Source organism: Cygnus olor, chromosome 11 (assembly GCF_009769625.2).
Source record: "Cygnus olor isolate bCygOlo1 chromosome 11, bCygOlo1.pri.v2, whole genome shotgun sequence".
Taxonomy (NCBI): Eukaryota; Metazoa; Chordata; class Aves; order Anseriformes; family Anatidae; genus Cygnus; species Cygnus olor.
In genome coordinates, this window is record NC_049179.1 from 3394057 (window position 1) to 3417094 (window position 23038).

The window sequence follows — 23038 nt, forward strand, 5'->3', positions numbered from 1 at the left end:
CCCACAACATAATATGCAAGGACAATTTAGTTTCTGGATCACAGAAAACAAATTAAAAACCAAAATATTAACTAAATGATCTTGGCATCTAGATTATAAAACCGATTCTCTAATAATAGCAGCTCAGAATGTATGCAAGTATATTGTGTTAAATAGAGGTCCGAAAGGACCAAGAAGGGGTGGAGGATCACTTTCTAGGCCTAACTGTATGTATAAAGGTATCAAACAGTACAGGTTTTTTTAATGTTGCAGAAAAGCACGTAATAAAACTTGGTGACTGGAAGCTGATGCTACACATTACTTTATATAAAGTCAAAATTTCCTCATAAGTCCAGATTTGATTTGTTTATCAGAGGAGGGAAATTCACCATCATTTTGAATGTGAGAAAGTTGCCTTTATTAAGCATGCTGAAAAACACAGAAGTCTGAGCCCTTGACTAGGCACTTTCTAAATTGGGGCCTCTACGTCTATGAATGTCTCAGCAATACAGTATATGTTCTGACTGCTTGCGTGCTTGTTGGACAAGTAAGACATAAATTAGACATCTAATCTACACCTTGCTCCTAAAATAGAAGTAATACTATGCTTTTTACACAACACATTTGTATCGGAACCAGTAAGACAAGATTGGTGCTATCCCAAAAATGTTTTTTTAAATCCATGCTCAAGGTTTTGAGTATTCATGTAACAAAGAAGCTAAGATTTTTATTTGTGCTATAGGTAAATTTTCAGTCTTGAAAATAAATGTATTTCTAAGGAAAGCAGCCTGTGAGTCTTTGAATATTAATTATGAAGTTTGCATTTCTGATCTTAAGCTGCAGAAGCAAGAAAATATTTTTCCTACTGTTAACATAATAACCAACATAGGTAATAAGACCGTAAAAAAAAAAAAAGGAAAAACACTTACTCTAAATAAAAGTTCTTCATTCCACTTTGGGTTTAAGGACTATATGTAGGAGGAAATAAAAAAAGACAACATTGGTTATGGGAACAATTCTATACAGGTATCTTTTGTTGTTTTGTCTACTTGTTTTATGTCTGCTTTATCTCATATAACAATACACTTAAAGCACAAAAGCTTTAACACTGCTATTGCAGATAAAAGTCTTAGGAGCCTTATGCTGTTTATTGCAGGGCAGAATGAAGACAATTTACGCAAGTATTCTCAGATTCTGGCTGATGCCAAGGATGCAGAAAAAGGCATGTCATACAATCCAAAACAGTTCATTTATGGTATGTTTTCAGTAACAGTCACTGCTTCCCCTTGAGTCCAGATTCAGTATCTGCATTGCTTACATGCAAACATAAACTGATCCTGAAATTATGAACCGTTACCAAATGCCAGATCTCTCAACAATGTAATCCAGACACACCAGGCACAGATGGACCAAACAGAATATAATCTGCTCAACCACACACCTTTCTCAACTGTGGTTATTTTCAGAAATACTGTAGCTATGGTGAGAGTGCAAAACATCTAAACTAACAATTATCAACAAAAAGAGAAAGCACATCGGTCAGTCATAATACAAATCACAGCCATTATCTGAGAACAGCAGTTTGGAAGAATATTTTCTCTCTCAGTTTTCCATTTTTAGTAGATCTAATATAAATTATAACTTCTAACACTGACTTTTGTCTGCAGGTATTCTAGAGAAACCAGGACGATCACGGTTCAGGTGAACTGTACAATTTAATGTACAAAATAGAAAAGTTGTACAGAAAGAGACATTAAAGACCCAAAAAAAAAAATCAAAACCACCCAGTATGTCCATAAACGATTCAGTTTTGGATCAGTACTTACCTCACCTTCTTTAGTGGTTCTCTACCTTCCACAAATAAAATTATTGAAAGGAAAATACTAAAAATAATGCCATAAACAGAGAAATAGGGTAGATTATGGAACACTCCTTTCACTTGAGGCATATTAATCCTTCTATTTCTTGGATTCTTACCTTTCCCTCAGAGTCTGATCAGAAAAAAAAATACACCCACAAAGATAAGAATGCTAACCTTTCTAATAGTTTTTGTCTGCACACTGCTAAGGACTCCAGTCACTGGATCATACACTGTCACTTTCACATATGGGTCACTGTGGGGGGAAAAAGAAAAAGATAAGCAAACTGCTAGATATACTTTTTTTTATTTATAGCATTATTAGCAGTTGAGTTTTAAAAAGCTTAAATTAACAGAAGCTATTAAACTAGAAGTCAAAATTTATTTACAAACACCATATCCATTGGCACTTATAAACATTTTCTATATAGTTTTAGAGATAATCAGTAATAATGCTTGATTAGTTTTTATCTCCATAGTAGCTAGGCCATTTTACATTCTGTATGTCACTACAATTTAATTCTCTTTCCTCTTGCACAATTCTCATTGCATGAGAAAAGATTTAATAATCTTAATGTATTTCTACAAGACAGTCCTGAAAAAAATCAGTTGTGACTGAAAAATCTTAACTATTAAACTTCTTGTTTTTGACAAAAAGAATTTGGAACATCTGGAATTTGAGGTACTTCCTTAAAGACTCGGTATTTTTACTAAATGTTCTGTTTCACAGAGTTTAACTTGAATTTTTCTGTTAATGAAAGTGTCTAATATGACAGCTTAAAATGACCTACTGCCTCAGATATTTTTCCTTCCTGTGGTACAAGAAACATTATATGAGTAACTACTTTACATGAACAGAAACAAGGTATTCAATTGCTCAAATAAACTATTAAAAAAGGTAGTGAGGACCATCTGCCATACAGCAACAGAACATACAGTTTTCACATATTAAATTACAATGAGAAAAGTTGCCTTTTTTTTTTTAACTAAGAAATTTGCATGTGAGAAAAAATAAGAGATTATCCGGCTTAAAAATATGAGTAGCACGAGAATTTTTTCCAATGCTAAATTGATGTCACATGTAAAAATAATACTGCTAGTGCTAAAATAACAGCATTTCTGTACATATGTAAAAAAAAGCTGACAGCAGAACTAGTACTAAACTCACCAGTACTTTTTTAGACCCTCCGGTCATGGGACAAAAAAAAAATAACTTTACTACAAGCTGCATGCTACCACTTGCCAATTCTACAAGATCCTGCAACACATTCCAATTACAAAGTCTGATCTTTACTGTGGTAAATGTTAAATCATTTTAATTGTTTCTTTCCTTATACAGATTGTAAACTTTTAAATTTGTACATACCCAGAGCCTGAAGCCACTGGCATGGGTTTACCACATCTGTAGAATTGGTGGATGCTGTTCCTCTGCACATAATTTGAGTTAAAGTACTCTTGTTGCTACCACTGTTTAGTATGGTATTCATTCCAAGTCTTTAAAGTACAGATGAGACAATTTTGATTAAAACTGAACTATTGTTGTTGTAGCTGCACTCTAACTGAAGTAAAATATGTGCATGTATCTATCCTCCAAGACAGAAGTATTTTAGTGTGCAGAGCCTTCCCACATGTTTTGCCAATGCATAGATCTGTCCACGTGACTTTTGGGCAAGAAAGTAGACGCCTTCATGTTTATATAGCCTCTGATCATTTTTATAAGATGCCAGTTAAAACTTTTTTTTTTTTTGGGGGGGGAAAGAGGCATAGTAGCATTTACTAAGATCTAAATAGCTATGAAAAGAAAATAAAGAATCAGCTGTCCATTAAGACATTAACCACATATTTTCTTACCTGGCTCCTAGGATATCCTTCTTGGCCAGACCAATTCCAGCTATAACCTTCACCCTGACAATTCGTGTGTTCTCCTAAAACATAAAATTCAGGATGCATTCAGTTAGATTTATTTTTCAGATCTATTTTTTGTTTATAGAACTAAAAAGCAATTCTTGGTACAGTTCTGGATTCATACTGAAAACTACACGCAAGTAATGCAGCCCTAGAATTCAATAGCAAGTTTATTCTACTTTTACCCCTTTTCAAGTATTATCACCATCCTTCAGGACAGAATCGTTAACGTAGCATACAACTGTCCCTGCCAGCCTTCCTTCCCAAACACCCCTCAGAAACAAGATGAAGATAAATTGGCCCGGCAGTGGCAGTCACCATTTCCCCTGAAAGCCTTGCAATACACTCCCATCAGTTTGGACATACTGCACAGCACACCCACAAAGACCTTCTAGAGCAAGGGCAAGAAAGAGCGAGCTGCTGTTGCCACAATTTGCAGAGCCCAGTGGCTTTCACCACCTCCCAGCTGCTCACAGAAAGGAGAGCATCCAGGAACAGCTTCCAGCCCTCTGTTTCTTAGCAGGCAACTCCTGGCTGCCCTTTACCAGAGCAGGCAAGGACCTTGTGACAACACACAGAACACTAACGACTTCTGTTTGGAAGGAAGCAAAGCACTGTTCGTCACTTACATCTCGCTAGCCATTCAAGCCACTTGCAATACGCACTTGGCCAAAAACATGCAGTTTTTACCTAATAGCATCCCAACATTCATAACCGGGTGGAAAATACCCTCTGACGATAAATTTATTTTCTGGGAGGAAGTAAAAGGGTATCAAATTTGTCAGAACAGACTGATAAGCAGTGAAGAAACAAAAAAAGTTAAGAATGAAGAACTTGGGCATCTATTTTTTATTTTATAGCACAGAGAGGCTAGGCCCCAAAAAATGGCATTTTTAAGTTGCATCGGCAAGGTGTGAGATCTTAAAAACAAGAAACAACCCACTATTTCAGCTACGCATTATTTAAATTACAGTTTGACAAGGGCACATAAGTTCGACTTGCAATTACACTCCTCCTGCTAATTAACATAAACGCACAGACACGGTCTTACAGGCTTCCTGTGGTAAGGTATGGAATTCAGGAGCAAAGGCCTAACTGCTCTCAGAGGAGGAGGGAGCACCATTTCTTGGGAAAGCAGAAGGCTCTGCAAATGAAGAAGCATTTGTAAGGAATGGCTAGTCAGAGAGACTGTGAGGAAAGCTGATCTGTTCTGGTGGTGAACGAGTTAGAAGGGAAACCAAGAGCACTTGGTAAAGCAGCAGATGCCATCCCCAGGTCTTTTCTGAATTCCATATATGACAGAAAGTGCTTTCAAAAGGAGACACATAGGGAGCACTCAGGGAAGTTTGCTTTGTCTTCGGGCTCCCATATAACCACAGGGCTGGACTCCCCAACCCGCACCAACTGGAGGGGCTCACAGAGCTGATGGACGGAATTAGAGCGCTAGTCCTGAGGCCTTCTCCCACCCTCTGAGGTGATTGCCAGGGGGCTGAGAGGAACCATAGGCACCTGCACAATAAAACGGTCAATCAGCCCAGACAATTCCAGCCAAACCACAAGTCTATCCTCCAAATTCACCTCAGAGAAAACTGTCTCCTAATAGGAAATCTAATAGATCAGAAACAAAAAACGCAGCAACAACTACCACACATGGTTTTGGTGTTTTTTAAACTGATAGCTGATATTGAACTGTTTGTTTCCTTCTCCGCACTACAAGGAGCAGTAACTTGAGGAAGCCCCTACCCTGGAGTGCAAGGCAATACTTGACCACAGGGATTACACACTGCTGAGGGGAACATACACTTCCACTCCCTGACCCTTCCCATCCCTTACACAGAGAGCTCATACCAGGGGCTGCCCAGTCTCTGGTCACACCCCTGAGCAGGGCAGACCATGAGGAATTCAGACAGGTTGACGCAAAAGCAGTCAGAAATACATTGCCCTGGAATGACTCATTCTTCTCCCCTGATCATCCGGCAGAGGACAGAGGTCTGCTGAAAGGATACAGGTCTGCAGCACGACCGTATGACCTCTTCTCCCCACATGCCAGCAATTGGGCCTGGCTGATCACAGTCGAGCTGCGAGACGTTAGAGCTCCACACAGCACACCACACCTGTGCTTACTCTACTCTCCTTGAAACAGCCATGCCCTACTCAGTGCTCGGACCTGCCCTGTTTCAAGGTCTGAGGGAAAGAAAAATAATAATAGTGTACTTGCCATTTTTTTCCAGCATCTCCTCTCTGGCACGCTGTGTCCCAGCCTTACTCCTGACATCCTTACTAGGCAGCTGTGTGCTCCCCTGGCAGACAGAACTAACTTCAACACATCTACAGGGAACAAGTTCAAAACCAAGATTTCAAGGCTTCAAAAGCAACTTTGAGCCTTGTCTTCCTCATTCACCATGCTGAGGAAATCAATATTTGCCCACTTCATAGCCAAATGTGGGAGAAATGGTGGACCGGACAGTGCTTCTGTAGATCCACAGGCAGCTGCAGCCTGAGAGTTTTCGTGGTCAGAGTCACAGTCAGGCTGCAGCAGTACCTTGTCTGTCGTGACTGCAGTCACCCTTAGGCTTGCCTCGCTACTCTTCCCCACTGCAGTGCTTCCAGCGGTGCTGCAGCAAGAGGCAGCACAGGCACCCAGCCAGGAACACGCCAGCCATGCCTAGCAGCACTGCGGCTTCTCAGGAAACCGCTCTCTCAAAGTCCAATTTATCTTCTCAACAGCCTCTTCCGGGGTATAAACGCCTAACAATTCCTTTGCACTCCTGAAATTAACTAGAAGGGAAGATAAAAAGATGAGCAGGCCTTTAAGATGGCCAGACAGAATAACCTCATTACACACCCACTCTCAACTTCTCCTTTGCACCAATTCCAGGATGCACCAAACACTTCCACAAACTCATCTAAATTGTTGAATTAACAGAAATTGAACCTAACTCATTCTGTCTTGTCATTTTCACATTCACTAACAATTACTCTGTTTACTAACAGATTGTATATAACAAAAAGATCATGAAATAGATGGTTTATGAGCTGATCTGTAGACAATCAAATAACATATTTAAATGCCTGCCAACCTGCCATACTTGGATAGCAATGCAGCATAAATTTTTACGTATGCCTATTAAAATAGGTGTCGAGTAGTTTTTAAAATGTGTTCTGTACACAGCAAAGCAAGAGTCAAACTAATAAAGATAAAATTTGATTTCTAAAAGTAGTGTTTAATTTCCACTGAAGTCACTATGAATCTACCTAGATTCCATTAATACAGATTAAGGTGAGAAGGTCTCAGATTTAGTTTTGGACAAGAAAGTAGCCTTTAGAGAGAAATTACAAGTATTTAAGAAGTTGAAAACCTGCTCACTACTTCACCAGAAAAGAATGGTTTTACCAGAATAGTGTGGTTACAGCACACTTAGTTATTTATAATCAATGACCAGGGATACAAATACTAACACTGTCCATACCCACCCCCAACTTTTCCAAATTCATGTGGTAGGAAATTAATCCTAAAGACAGCTTGGAGGAGTGACTGGCAGAGGTAGCAATCATTTTAGTGGTGAAAGTCCGGGACAGGGCTAAAGAATGACAACGAGACATATGCAGAATGAAAGGGTGAGAAAGATGGCACAAATGAAGAAGTGATGACATGGCAATGACTACAGCACAAGATATCAACTAATCCAGAGAGTGATGATAAAGTGTAAGCTTAGTATAAATCCCCAAAGGCAAATTCCAGTCCCTGAGTGTGGGCATGCATGCGTGTACATTGAGTGCTTTGCCAGTCCCACAGACAGCAAACGACAAAACGCAGCCCACACAAGTCAAAGGTGAAAAGATTCACAACCAGATTACAACACAGAGTTGTAAATTGTAAACTTACAAGTTTTAGCTGCTGCCTATACCTGACACAGGGGAGGGGGAAAAAAGTTCCAAATTTTTCATTTTGTGTGTTGAAAAATTATAATGTTACACCAGCACAACGCATTTGCTTTTACCACTCATTCATGTCTGCAACATCTAATAATTCGACTATGATTGTATTACGCTACTAATCGCCCTTCTTCACTTGAACAAGGAAGACAACGCACACAGTTTTGTGTTATCTAATTCAGTGCCTATAAATGCTCTTTGATGTTAATGTAAACACCTCGAATCCAAAAAAATTTCACCAGAGCTTTCAGCAAGCTGTAATCTATTTTTTGGACTGAACAATGTTTCCAGACATTCTGAACCTCCAACAGCTGCCTGACTGATTGGAGTCAGACTCACATAAACAACTACCATATAGAAAAAGCACTTCATGTGTAAGATACAGGTAAAATTCTGATTAAAAATTTGTGTGACAATAAAGACAAATGTTTTAGATTAGGAGAAGGGTTCTTCAGAGTACATATTAGATTAGTATTGAAAAATTAATTTTATTGATTTTTCTTTAATCTTTGATCCAAGTTTTGATTATTTTTAATATACTTCTACAGAAAAGACTCATGCAGAATATAAGGAAACAGCAAAAAATGGATTGTTAACATGAAACATTAAAAGGTACTGTATGCTGGGCTACTAAACAGCTTTTTTGAGGAAGCCAATGTAAAAGTCAGTGTGCCTTACGGAGAGCACGCTTTGTAATGAACAATTGCTCTAGGCAATAACATCCTGTTATTCTTTTGTTCCAGTTAGATAGGTCAAGAATCAATGACCATTAAATTTAGCCAAGAAAGGAGCATCAAAGGATGTTACAACTATAAAACAGTGCAGTAGCAACACCTTTAAAGATTTTGGTAATATCTGAAATTATACGTTAAGGTTTTCTTAAGATTCATAACACGTCTGCATAAAGTGCACGGACAAAAAGAGAACAGAAGACACTGCTTCAGGTACATACAGATAAGGCAAGCTGAAATAAACATACCAACAATTTGCAAGTTCACAACTGAAACCAGTATATAGCCTGGCCTAGTAGACAGGGCATCAAAAGAAAGGGATGGTCAAGGGGCTGAATGTGTTGTACACAGCACACAGAGGGATCTCTCCCATCCCATGTATTGAGATCTGCAAATTGCAGAAGAAAAAGAGCTGATCAACTACTACACAGTGTTCTGCAGTACACATCTGCAGACTGCTCACCTCATTAATGAACAGCTGTAAACAGCAAAGGGGCAGGACACTGGCATGGGTTGAAAGGCACTAAAGCCCAAGACCCCAATATAGAATAAGCGCTAGCATTAAAAACAGACACCATCAATATACAGTTTGTTTTATAACGGGCATCTCACATTTGTGAGCCATCTTACTCAAGGTACTCAATTTTACTGTACTGTTACCTTGTATTCCAAGCACAAACTGATAAATGAAGGACATCATCACAGGCTCTGAAGCCTAGGAGCAGCTGGGAAACAATGCTGAAAACAAGCGATAGATACAGCAAATACATATTTGTGTTGAACGGACAGCTTCTTTCTGCTCTGTTTTAGTAGGTGACACTGCTGTTTCTATATGCTAAAAAGAAACAAGCAAAAGAAAACAAACACACATCTCAGCAACAGTCCTAGTCTGCTTCTCCCATCCAAGTGCACTTCGCTTATTTCATGTTTCAATGAAAGGTTTTGTCTGTCTGTTTTTTAAGCCTTGAGATCATTACTGACCATAAGAAGTTATGCTAGTGTTTCACACCAAAAACAAATTTATTAATTGCATTTCTTGAGCAATAAGCCATCTGTTCAACTCAAATAGTATCTATGTTATTACATTATCTACATTGAGGTTAGCACAGAATATTTTCCCTTAAGCAGTCCAGGAGAAGAGACTGATGCTTTTCATCTGTCTGATCTTAAAAATCACATTTAAGAACAGACCTGCTTCATATATCACAGGAGATACTGATAATTTAAAATCCATTTCTTTAATATTTAATCTAAAAAACATAGATCAGGCTAAGAGGACTTACTTATGCAACATTCAGCTTAAACAGTTCAGGCAGGAGATAGACACAAAGTTGACAGTCGGCATGAGAAGCATGCCCAGTGAAATCACTGTTAAAACTCATCTCACTTGAAAGAAAAAGTCCGCCACAGAATGGCCAGACTTGACTCAAGGAAAGAGTTCCTGCGATACTCAGACCTTGTAGGTGAGGCAGACTTGCAATGTGTGTGTTAGGTGACCTGTGCAGACCACTAGGTCGGTTAGCGTCACCAGCCCATTTCACCAGGAGACGGGAAGCAGGAAAGACTTCGCTGGCGGGCCCATTCCTTCGCAGCCCAGCCAGCGCTCTGCTCCTCCTCTAGGGCAACAACACAGCTGGACCTTTTGTCTTTAAAGAAATTCTCTCAAGGCAAGCCAGGCAAGTTTTTGACTCAGGAAGATTCCTGTTACAGAACTACAGCAATCAGTCTGGTAAACATAAGGTCCTCGACTTCCATCTGCTGGTTGCCGTCCAGTCTCACTAACGCACAGAGAGCCTGGATGTAGTTGTGCCACAGAACATTTCGTGTTCACCAGTAAGGAAGCCTCATCCTTCCCCAAATGCTTGATGTTGCTATAGATTGTATTTAATGCCTCCGCTTCTGAATTAAGGAAAGACTCGAGAAGACCACTAATGGAGTTAAAAGTCTGCCAGCGTATTTTTAAGCTTTTATCTTCCCTTTTTATTAAAAGACAAAAAATCACTCTTCAACAAGCACAACCCAATATCCACAACAGTCACACCCGGCATTTTTTAGATCACCCTGAAGAAAAGGCTTAAACACACACTAGAACAACTCCATAAGATATCTTTTTGAAATTACTAGATCTAAACAAATTATATTTTGATTTAAAAAAAAGAAGGCAAAACCATCACTGTTTCTGTAGCTATCTCAGCTATACCATATACATACACTGGATTTTTGTCAACTGTTTTTTCTGCCTTGCAGAAGGTAGGTAAAGCCTTCGCAACCTGTAGGTTCCAAGCATTTCTGGAGCTGAGATGCATGTCTGCTGTTTGTGTTTGGGTGCCCCACAGCAGCACAGTCAGAGGGAGCAGGCAGCAGCAGAGAGGTGCTGGGGAGGCCACAGGGTGTGAACCCGAACAGCAGTACTAGGCTGTCTCAAGCCTAGACGATAACAAGCCAGGCATAATTACTGTTCTCATCAGAAGCAACCCAAAGGAAGAATAGGCTCCACCAGCCTCCGAACAGTATTTGTAAGATTTCTGGTTGTCAGCATCATCTCTGAAATGCAGCACTATGAGAAGGGCTCTGGTGGAAGGCACGCAGAAGGGGAGAAGACAAACTGTAAGTCCACGACATTCAGTTCACCAGCAGCAAGCTAAGTAGTCATAAAAAAACTGGTCCAGTAGTATATTCTAAAGGAACAGAAGAGTATATCTGAAGTTTTCCAGAGCAGAACGCCATATGCATCTGGGAAACCTTCCATGACCTGCAGAAAACCAGACCACTCATTCTACAGAGGGCAGCTCTCCAGTGACTACTAAAATGGCAAGTACATCAGGCACGATGTCTCCTTGCCTCTAAGTTCCCACTATAATTCCCTCTGTAATTAAAAAATGCAATTCCCTCTGTAACTAAAGAATTAACAGAGCAGCAGCAGAGATTCCAACTAGTCTTCCTCCAATTTTTGAAAAACCATTTCACAACTGCTGTTCAAAATTCTGTATTTATTACGGCAGTCAATTGCCATCATTGACTAACCAAAAGCCGATTTCACTAACTGAAAGCGAGTGGCTCAGTGTTAGGAAATGCTAGATCCCAGTGTTTCCTCTACACAAATCCAAGCCTGAACAACCTGGAAGTTTTGTGTTAGAAAGTCCCTCAGCCAAAGAAAACCACTTTAGTAAAGGACACCCTACCTCAGCAAGCACATTTAAGAGCTCCAGCAAAGTCACCACTACTACAACAAAGAAAAGCAGCAGCAGCAGCTGCGTCAGTCAGCTCCCACAGATCTGAAGCAATGCTTGGAGCTACATGGAGAGGCAGGCGCGTCCCGATCACGCAGGAACAGACACAGGCTCCCGCCTCACGGGGTAAGCCAAAGGCTGCAGCAGGTGGTGCGAGCACCGCAAAAGGCCTGACCTGGTTTGGAAAAGGTTAACAAGATGACAGAAAGTCATCGTTTAACTGTTCTTAAAGCTCTTTATTTTTCTACACTGAGACCTGCTGTAGTAAGAATTGCTATTCGTTCATTTGCCTTTTTTCTATATACTACACCTGCAATGTAAAACAGTCCAAAAAAAATCGACACTTGATTAGCGTTCACTTTTATTCTAATATTGTTCCTACATTAGATTCATTTTATCCTGTTAATGCATATTAATCCTGTTAGAACTTTTGATGATACAATCAAACCGTTTTTTTTTTTCTGAGACACCTTACCAAGTAAACGAAATTGATATTGTTCAAAACTATTCCGTATTTTCTCCTTTCCTCATTTTTCAGCACGTGACCCCAGACCTCACTTTCCACACAGTGTTAAGACCCTGCTGTGAATACAGAATTAGTAGTTTTCACCACAGACTTTTCTGGTGCTGATTACTTCAATATCCATGCAAATCACTAGAAGTCCTGTGGGTAACAGAAAGATGTTATATCCATTTTACAGATGAACAACTGAACCAGGGAAGTTAAGAACTGTATCTGCTAGATCCTGGCACTGATACCCAAATATAGCATATACAATAACCAGCTGTACACCAAATAACCTCAACTACAGCTTCCTTCCAAGCCCAGCCCCTTTGCCATCATTTTGTTTGTGCCAGCAACATCATGCTAGCAATGCTGTGTGTTAAGTTCAAGTAACTAATACACCATTAACCAATAAATTAGCAATAAATGAATAAACTCGGGGGGTGAGGGGGGTGAAGAGAACTCGCACTGTAATACTGCATTCGGCTACCTCAAAAGTCAGACAAATCTTCTCCCCACCTTCCACCACCCCAGCTACCTTACCACATAATCCTACGCAATAGCTGCAACAAGTACTGAGGTTTTCCAGATAACACCTCTTCTTTTACCAGACAATTTTGATTCATACCCCAGGCAAATTCATCTTGCAGAATGGGTGGAACAGCAGCCCTGGGAAAGCAGCAGTGTACAGACAGACATAAACTATGAAAAGTCTGCAAAACCACGGGGGAGGAGGGGAGCTTTCACAGAGAAGTCCTTGAGGTCACTTTCTGTACGGTTTGTTTTCACTGTGATTCTGCATGTGCAGTCTTCCAGATTTGAACTCCAGGAAGGCGAACAAGATGAATCCAAAGAGGTAAGAACTCTCGTCTCCATTGCAGCACCCTAGGCCAAAGTAGCCTACAAAGTTTTCCTACAACCCTAAGGTTGTTCACTCTATCCTGAGCACATGCAGAATCACACACTGGAGCTACAACGAAACTGACCAAGTCCCTCACCATAAACAAACGGCATTTTCCACATTTGTAACTTGAAAGAGTTTGGCTAAGCTTCTGAATTACAGACAAAGGTAAATCCCACAGACTTGTTACATACTCAGGAATTCTCTACTTCCCCCAGCTCAGTCTGTGTTCTAAAGAACAAGGGGAAGAGTGGAATTTTTCAGTTTTGACCAGATTTCAAAACATTTTCCCCATAGCAAGGCAGGCTAAAAACCAACAAAGCCGACCAAAATTTAGTAAAGCACGTTGAAGTTGCAAGCCTAAGGCATGGAACGTTTGAGCCCAACCAGACAGCCCCAAAAAGTTATTGGCAACTGGAAGCAGGGTCGTGCAGGGGCACGCCACGCAGCCCTGCAGCACGCTGTGCCCACTTGCTAATGGGATTCCAATGGGACTGCAATGCTAAGATGGAAATAAAACACGTTAAGGAGAGCTTTGTAGTGACTCCACTGGAAGCAAAGCACAAATTAGGAAGACTCACGCTAGCAGCCCACGAGTAACACCTCCAAGTTGTAAGAACTGCTGCTCAGCACGCAACAAGTGTCCGTCGGGACGGTCCCCGCCCGGCCCCCGCAGCGTGCCCGGGGCCAGCAGGACGCCCCGCTGCCACCGCACAGGGGTCCCCGAGCATCCTCCCAGCGCTGCAGCCTGTCCCCGCTGCCCCGCAACGAACCCCCAAGACCTCCCTCATCGCTCCTCGCAGGGCTGAGGCACGCAGCTCCCCCTCGGGACCCCCCCTGAGCTCGCGGTCGGTCCCCGGCCGCTGCTTTCCGCCGCCCCAGCCCACCGCCGGGACCCCCGCCCCGAGCCCGGCACCTGGAGCTGCGGGAGCCGCCCCGCCTCGGCCCCCGGCCCGCAGGAAGCCCCCCCCCGGCCGGGCGCGGCGCCCCCCCCAGCTCACCTCCGGGCCCGGCAGCCCCAGCACCTCCGCGCCAGAGGCCGCCATGGCCGCGCGCGCGCTCCCGCCGCAGCCCCGCCGCCGCCGCCCCCGCCCCCGGCCCGCCCCCGCCCGCCGCAGCACGAGAACGCGCGCGCGCACCCCCTGCCCTCCACCCCATTCTCTCTCCGCACGCTCCCCGCCCGCGATTGGCGCCGGAAGCCCGCGGCACCGCCCACCTTGCCACCGCCCCGCTCTGATTGGTTCTCCCCGCTCCGAGGCCCGCCCGGAGACGAGCGCCGCGCGGGCGGCCTCAGGGAGCGCGCGGGGCGGGGAGGGGCGCGCGGGGCGGTGTCGCTTCCATCAGGGCGGCTGCTTCGGGCTCCGTGTGATCGCGGCGGGGATGTGTGAATAAAAGGCGTCATTTTCCTAACAGCGACCCCCTAATCCCCGCTTTATATCGCCTACGGGCTCTTCTGCGCCTCAAGGAGCCAGCCCTGGGGCTCCTTGCCTGAATCCTTCGTGTCCAGGCTGCTTTTGAGAACTGTAAAATGCCCAGAAAAGCTGAGGGGGAAATGGCCATGGCGCCATGGCGGTGCCGAGGGGACCCTGTGTGCCAGGATGAGGTGGTGCGGTCCTCGGCAGGGCTGTGGGGCAGGAAGGAAGCCCGTGTTGTGTAAGGAGCTGAACTGACGTGGCTGCTGGGCTGGAGGAGCAATAAAGATAAAGTGCACCAGCTGAGTCCCAAATCAAAGCAGGGAGTTGTGAGAAGTGGCCATCTTCAAAAAAATTTTTCTCCAGCCTAGGCTACTTACAAGTGGCAGCAGTGTGTTAGTTAAGGGAGCAAGTCGACGTTTCTGTCAAGTGCTTGAGGTACGTCTCAGATCACCATGCCACAGTCCCACTCGTTCTCATCTGAAGGACCTGCTTCCCCTGTATTTCTGCAAATGGCCTGAATTCATCCTGCCTTTAGCCCATGAATCACCCAGGAGCCCCAGCCTACCAGCTTTCCCAAGCGGCAGAAGACCTGTGGTAAGAAACCTGTAAGTAAAGTAGGTGGTTTAGGCTGAGCTCCATAGCTGTGAGCCTGTCTACAAGCCAAACTCCTCCAAGAGCTGAGCAGCCTGCGGGAGCAGAGAGCATAACTTCATTTTAGGATGAATGTGTGGAAAATCCTGTGCATTGCTAAAAAATGGGCAAATGTGGCAGGGAAAAATGTTGGCAGGGAAACAACTTCTTTCATCATCTTTCAGCTCATCTAGCCAGACCATCATGACCTGCATGACCAAGTTCTCTCAGCCTCTGATGAGAAATCCCACCTTTTCCAAAGCAAACACAGACAGGCTCAGCTCGTTGGACTATGCCCCAAGCAGACTGACAAAATCTTGGTAAGTAACACTTCCTGAAACTTCCCAGGCCTGTGCCAGTTATCACATACACTCCCGCTCTCCTCCCCGGGCTAACAGGAAGCTCTGAGCAAAGATAATCTCAACAAGAGCTACACCTCCCAGGATGCTTGTTCTCCCACCAGTGAACCTATGCTCTTTTTTTTGATTGATCCCTTGCAGCCTGACAGCTGCTGCATGTTACGGGGATGGGACAAGCCCTGAGCAGCTCATGGGCAAGCTTGTGCAGGGTTTGCAAGTCCCATTCCACAGAGTCATCACTCTGATAGATTGTCTGGAGATAGGAGGTTTTCAGCTCTAATTAGTCTGCTCTAGAGGATATGTAGTCATTGGCCCCATGGTCAGTTTCACCTCATGTCTTCTGTTTAAAACCTTAGCTACAGTAATATTCAGAAAACAAGGCATTTCATGCATCAGTTACTTTCTGCAAAAGCTTAATGCACCAATCTTCAAAAGAAAGTTAGTCATTTTCTCTAATGGTGTGGTGGTTTTACCCAGCTGGGCAGCTGAATTCCACCACAGCTGTTCTCTCACTTCACCTCCTTGAAAGAAAAGGGGGAGAAAATACGACAGAAAGGGCTCAAGGGTTGAGATAAGGACAGAGACATCAATATGCTGTTAAGGTCTACGTACATTTTCAGTGTGGTCAAGAATTATCTTCAATATTCCAGCAAGACATCAAGCAGTTCACTCAAAATAAAGGAATTTTAATTTAAACTATCTTTTACTTAAAAACATGAGAAAATAAACCACAATCTGTTTGTTAACAAACATTCAGTTCTTATATAAGATATATATCTCCAGCATTTAATATTTTATGGTCTTACGCAATTACAGACAAATAGGAAGAGAACTCTTCTGAGAGATCTTCCTTTTCTTTCTGCAGATAATTGATGGTCAGCTGCACAGAATAACCTGCATTTGGATCATCTAAGTGCAATGGAACGCTTTAACTGTGTATCAAGACCATTAAAAACATATGAATATTTAATCTCATTACTCTGTCCCAGTGGTGTGTTCTCATCTGGTAACAGAGAAATTTGACTTTCCTTGCCATCTAAATTAACCTTCATTGACATGAAATATCAAAAAACAAAACAAAAAAAACACTTTAAAAATATTTTCCATCTCTTAGATGATGGCATCCAACCTGGCACACTCAATTTATGGTCAAGATTTTATATTGATTTACAATATTTACTTTACTTCTTTCTTTATAGTAAATGTTTTTATGAGCTGAAGAGAATCCATACATTCTAATACTGAACTGCTTTGAAATAAAAAAACAAAGCAGTCGTTGTTAAGGAGGAAATAATGTTGGAAAAGAAGATTTGCTTCAGATTTTCCAAAGGGTTATCATAATAAAATAATCTTTAGTTTAATAATATATATAAACCATGATCATGGTTAAATTACCAGTAGGACATTAAGTGACATCAAAGTATGTCCTATATTAATAGGATACAGTTTTGCTATAGAGGGTTTTAAATTAAATCAGATAAATTATCTTCATTGTTCTTGCTTCAAACCAAAGGAATTAGAAGTAATTTTAACTGCAGTTACAAAACAAATCAGCCCGATGCAAATAACACACATATAGATTTTTATCCTATTATCTTTTGTTCTACTGAGTCATATAATAGGAAATGTTAAAAAGATCCACTCATGGCGTCACAGTGACAGGTAAATGCAAGACTACATGCAAGAGGGAATTAACAGAAAATATATATATTGCTAGTGAGTCATTGCTATGACTAAGATAAGTAAATACCTATTGATAGCCTTGTAATCTCAATTTCTCTACTACAGTGACAATGACTCACTAACAAGACTAATGTCAGAGAGAGTTAAGAGCCCAAGATTTAGCACTCTTCTTGGCTACACAGTTAAGTGTGAATACATAACAGATCCTGGCACTTAGTACTAGATTTCAAACATCATAACATGATGCAACACTGATACAAAGATGAAAGCTTAAGTTTTGAAAGAAAAGTGGTAAAAGTGACCCCAGATTGATTATTGTCTCTGCGTTGCATTTTAGCTAGACTGTTATTAACCCCTCTCAGGTTTTCCCAGTCCCTTACTGGTCCTTTTTCATTCTCATTTCTCCTAAGTCACTACTTCTGCTTTCTTCAACTTACCTTTCTTTCCCTTAAAAGCAACGTATCTTCTGTTTGGATGCTTGTTGCTTTGTGCATTGCACAGTGCCAAGGCACTGCCTCCAGCTGCCTGAAACCCAGCAGTCCTGTCTGTCCAGGCTGCAGGGCATGACCAGCACCCTGGGACAGTCCCCAGCTCCAGGCTGGGCCCCAGTAGAGAACAAAGATGATTGCATTGTTTGTGTGTTTTCTGCCCTTTTACTAACAGGGGCCCAGTAGAGGCACTGAACTTGCACTGACTGCAGATGGAAGAGACCAAGATAAGGGCTTTTAGTGGTACTTCAAGGAATGATGGCAACTTTCCCAAACGTAGCAATCCAAGCACCTCAGGGCTTAGATACCAGACCAAGACTAAAGCTAGGATGAAGATGTACAAAATCACTTCAGAATTCCCCAAATACAACAGGCGTGTGAAGCATTTGCATGCCTCATACACATTAACAGTATGGGGCCACCCCTGTCTGGGCACCTTTTGCTGCAAGTGAAGAACTTTTCCTGACTTGGAGTGTCACTGCTGGGCCAACCTCCAGTGAAATAGCCGACTGCAAATGTCCGCAGCTATTACAATAAAAAATATAGCTCCACCCCCTGTGTTTTCCTCCCTCTCAACCCGTTTTGGATTCTTGTTCCCAAGGACCAGATGTGAACCAGAAATTCCCCACTCAAGTATCTCCTTTTCAGGGCAGCCTGCACACCAAATTTAACACCAGCAGCAAGCACCTCTCCACACACTGCTCCCTAACCGTGGGTCTGTGTTCCTGAGACACTAACACCTGCTCCAGGCCAGCTCCTTCCGTCACCCCCCCCAGAGATCCCCATCCCCTGGGAAAGCTGCTGAAATCTCCAGCTCTCATCGGGGGAGGCTATGAGAAGGGGAAGATGTACAGTAAGAAACATTTTTCCTAATTTCTGTGACTAGTATAACAGTTTACAAGCAATTTTAGAAATCTCTCTAGATTGATGAGCAAACCTGCATAGTAAGAAGAGCAACTATGGTGGAGGTGGAAAGTCACACTCATCTTGTGCATATGCATTTGAATGAAGCAGTAAACACTTGTCTGAATCACCATCGCTCAGATGTCATTTTCTCTCTCTATTTTCAGCTTGAGGGGGAGGAGAGCTGCCAGAACAGAAACCGGAGTTGCTGAGCTCCAGTCGACTGCTGTCACTGTTCCCAGCTTAATTCACTGCCAGTGATCCCATGGTTAACACAGTCATTGTGGATATTTTTTCTAACAGCTCAACCCTTCATAATGTCGCAGAAGTAAGATCTTTCCAGAGAATATGTATTTGGACTTCTCTTCTTCAAATATCTTGAGATTATCATTCTCCATATGTGTTTGAAGTAGTACATATTGGCTGCTCTTTGCTAGTGCCTAAAACATTGCTAAGACTACAGGAAGCTACTGTTCTGACTGGGTAGGTAACTGAGCAGCATTTATGCATTCTTGTCTTTACTCCTCTCTCTGCATAAGCTTTTGTTCCCACAAGTAATCCTAGTCAGAGTAGATTTTAGTTATTCCATTTGCTCAAGAACCTCTGAATGGGGCCTCTTGGACACAGCAGCTTTGTCTCCCCTCTACCCATACATACATAGGAGGAGAGATTGTCTTGATGTTCAAAGCAGTGTGTAACAGAAACAAGCAGCATTTTGTTCTGGTCAGAAATAATCATTGCTTATACGAAGTTGTTTGAACAGTGCATTTCAGAATGCATTCCACTTCTTGTCTCATGGCAAGGAGGAATTGGGCTTTACTCTCTGGGGTCTGATTATCACTGCACTTGGAACACAGGTCTCCTGTTGAAGTACTGATACGGAGCAGGTGCTTTGAAGACTCAGGGATATTTCTGTTGGAGAAAGCAGATGAGTGAGTCCTAATCAGTTAGTTTACAATGATATACATTTATAGATCTGTGTGTATCCATCCATACTGAAAAAAAAAAAAAAACACACAAGGATATTTGAGAAGAGGGAGCCCAATAGCTCTGTAAAATAAGCTAAAATAAGCATGCTGAGAAGCCCAAAGATGTAGAGATGAGTAGGTCACCTCCTCAAAGAAGCCTGCAGTGACCACTTCCCTTCTTTCAGTGCTCAGACTTGTTTCCACCCTTGGACTAGCTTTTCAAGTACGGTTTTAAAGTTTGGGTTGAAAAAAAATGCACATACAATAGAATTTATTCCAGATCACTAGTGTACTGCAAATGAAAAACATTTGAAAGAGCAGCTTGAAGTCCACTGAAAATATGACTCTAATGGACATCATCTGATCAGCTGGTATGGACAGGCAAAGTTTCAAATGATACATAATTTACAATAGTCCATAAAAAAGCAGCAGTTTATTAAAGGAAGATGACAATGGAGGAAAGATGAACCACAGGGGCAAAAATAGAACCTTTTAATAATTGCAGAGATGAGGCATTACCAGATTTAGAAAACAGGTAGGCAGGCCAAGGGAGAACAGACTCAGGAGGAACCACGACAAAGCAATTGGTGAATAGATATGCAAATGTTCCAAGGCAACCATCTTGAGTATTTACATCACCAGTAGGATATCTCCTGCATATTCTAAGCACGTAGCAGAAATGTTATGATCTATCAAGAACTATAACCGCTGGGTTATAAAATTCTGCATTATATCAAGGTAGTCTTGTATTTTAAGTATTTAAACACTGAATAATTGCAGTCTTTTCAGCACTATACATTTTCTAAGCAAACTTCTCATGTGCCCCATTCACTTTCGACTGAACTGACTTTTGACTGAACTGAATCAGTTTTGCTTAGTTTATATTTTACCTTTTTTTTTTAGCTAACAGATTTGCAATTTTATTAGTCAATGTCAATTAGGTAGCAGGAGGTGCTGGTTTGTTATGTTAGCAATGACAGAGGTACTCAGATTCTGTAAAGTATTGCTTAAAATGCTATTTGTTAGAGCTAGCACTATGAAGAAAGAGAGGACAGCATAGATCGTTCTACATACTTTCAGATGCTGTGAAGACCAAGCTATGCTATGAACATGCCTCTGATTCACATAGAGCACACTGTGCAGACCCTGTCCATGGAAAACTTATCCCATTTTGCTCACTTGGGCTATTAAAAAAAATTTATTACAAGAAAACTGTTCATCGTTTCTACTGTCAAGCAGAAAGGATATTCACATGAGAAGTTGCTGCACTTTTAAATAAAGACAAGGACACACAGGTGGTGTAATCCCACCAAGTGGGAGCTGCATGCAGGCCCCTCTATTACAATCACCTTGCCAAATTTCCCCTGCAACCAGAGGTTATGTGCAGAACACAGGCATGAATCCAAGCTGTACAGACAGCACCCTGCACCTATTCAGATTAAGTGCTAAGAGTTATGTGTAGCACTAACTCCTCGTTGTGCAACAGTCTTCACGTCAGGATCACTGCAGATAACTATTAGAAATACCATGCAGATCAACAGTATATACACCACTAAAACGATAAGTTTCCTTGCACTTCCTTGTAAGCATTGTTTAGAAACATCTTAAGCATCATCAGGTCACTGCTGATTTCTTAAGTTTGAAATAGGTTTTCAGTTACTACACAATTTCTAAGTCTCACTATGCATTTATCGTGTGCTTCATCTCCTTATCCAAGCTTAACTCACTCATTTTTAACAGGGGGAAGAAGGCAGCCAAGATCCAAGTATTGATTATTTCTGGCTTATCCATCACAGGAAGCTTAAATAATTAAAAGGTTGCTGGCAGTTGAATTGATGATCATCAAATATTGTGTTTTAATTTCATCTGACTGAGAGCAGCCATGCTACAAACCCAGATTCAATTAGGTTTCCTCAGCTCTCCAGTTTGATACACAAACTGATGGAGTTAGGTTGGAAGGAAGTTCTGAAGGTCACCTAGTCCCAGACCCTGCTCTAATCCACTGTGTCAAGGTTGGGCATCTAGTTATTGGGTCTGAGAGAGCAGCATTTGTAGAGGTAGTTTATTCTGCAACCACCTCATAATGCAGGGCTTGTTTTTCTGTAGAAGGTGATATTATCAAGTCCCAGAGTCACTGTATAGACTACATGAACCACTGGCTAATGCAGCAGTCCTTATGATCCTAGAGGGCAAATTCTGTTTACTAGAATACCAACTGCATTCACAGATGCAGATTGGTGTTTCTGGAGATGTGAAAATACTTCCAAGCAGTGTGGTTTTTTTTTTTTTTAAATTTTTTAATTTTTTTTATTTTTTTATACAATTTACTCTGGATGTCTTGGTTAAACACAAACATCTAGTCATTTCTATTCCATTTCCATGCACAGCTTTGTTTGCTTTATGAACTTTTTGGTTTACTATTAACCCTAGTTCCTTCTTTCTAGTCTACAGCTGAGAGGTTCTAATTAAAACTTCAGATGATCTACCGATTGCTTAAAAAAAAAAAAAAAAAGCCTTTTGTATCTCCTACACTATTTTCCACTCCATTCCTTGGCAAATTTTAGTTTGCACTTTTTTTTATGACTGTGGAACATGGTTAAAGAGTGTCAGTATATTGTTTGTAATAGTGGAAAATGTTTTTTTGGGGAATGTTAATTTAGAACCCAATGAGATGTATTAATAGTATCCCCTCTGGTGTTATAGTAAAATTCATCTTTCTGATGCTGCTTCATTTATGTCTCCCTGACGATTCTCTGTTGTGGACTGAACTAAATTACTTTGTGCCACCATCAAATCTGCCATCTGCCAACTCATGTGACTACTTCCGTAGTCCGGGATGGAGTCTGTGCCATCTTTTGGGCATCAAAACCTGAATATCTATCCTCACTCATTTTCTCATAGCCAGCTTTTACTCCATGGCAGTACTTCTCTGTTGTATTTACGTAGGCTATGCTGGCAGCATTGCTTGCTTTTATAACACGAGTAAGGGACTCCATGCATCAGAACAGCATATTTTTTCCACTACAGCGAGTCAAGATGGATCATAACAGTGTCTTGTAAGACTGCTTTACCAGTATAGAAGAGTGAAACCAGCAAAGCATTGCCACAGTGGATGACTCTAGCAGCAACGCAACATTGTAGGATGGCAGCAAAATCCACCATCCAGACACAAATCTAATACTTGGACCCACATCCACGCTAAGATTCCTGTAACACTGAGAAGCTGCACAAGGCAACTCTAACTAGCACAACTATCACCGTCATGTTCTGAAGTACAGCCTCAAACAATAATATTTTCACATCTGGTGGTATATTTGACCTGTCAGTTTCAACCTCTTTTTTTTCCTCCAAATTTAATAGTATTGTCACACAAGCGATTTCCACATTAAAAAGGGATAACTGCAGAATTGGAACATAAATTCTGCAAATTCTCTCAACAGATTACTCTGACAGCACAGACTGCTCAAGGTTTCCAAGGCAGGAAGATTCACCTTCATGCACAGCTTTAAATGTAAGCCTGGGCTCAACAACTACAGCCAGTCAGTAC

At 41.7% G+C, this 23038-nt stretch overlaps 1 protein-coding gene and 1 long non-coding RNA gene across 2 annotated transcripts in view; one reads left to right on the top strand and one right to left on the bottom strand.

Annotated features, from left to right (window-relative positions):
* NEDD4 (NEDD4 E3 ubiquitin protein ligase) overlaps positions 1 to 14129 on the bottom strand; it is a 56367-nt gene extending 42238 nt beyond the window's left edge. Inside the window, exons 1-4 of the mRNA XM_040569956.1 lie at positions 14047 to 14129; positions 3689 to 3762; positions 2015 to 2093; positions 909 to 947 (exon numbers count right to left, since the gene is read on the bottom strand). Coding sequence (XP_040425890.1) covers positions 909 to 947; positions 2015 to 2093; positions 3689 to 3762; positions 14047 to 14091 — 237 coding nt within the window. The 5' untranslated portion in view covers positions 14092 to 14129. The remainder of the gene's footprint in view (positions 1 to 908; positions 948 to 2014; positions 2094 to 3688; positions 3763 to 14046) is intronic.
* Positions 14130 to 14361: 232 nt separating this feature from the next.
* On the top strand, positions 14362 to 21815 carry LOC121075916. The gene is made up of 3 exons (XR_005823242.1): positions 14362 to 15065; positions 15276 to 15410; positions 18691 to 21815. It is a non-coding gene; the product is annotated as an uncharacterized LOC121075916 (long non-coding RNA).
* The last annotated feature ends 1223 nt before the right edge of the window (positions 21816 to 23038 follow it).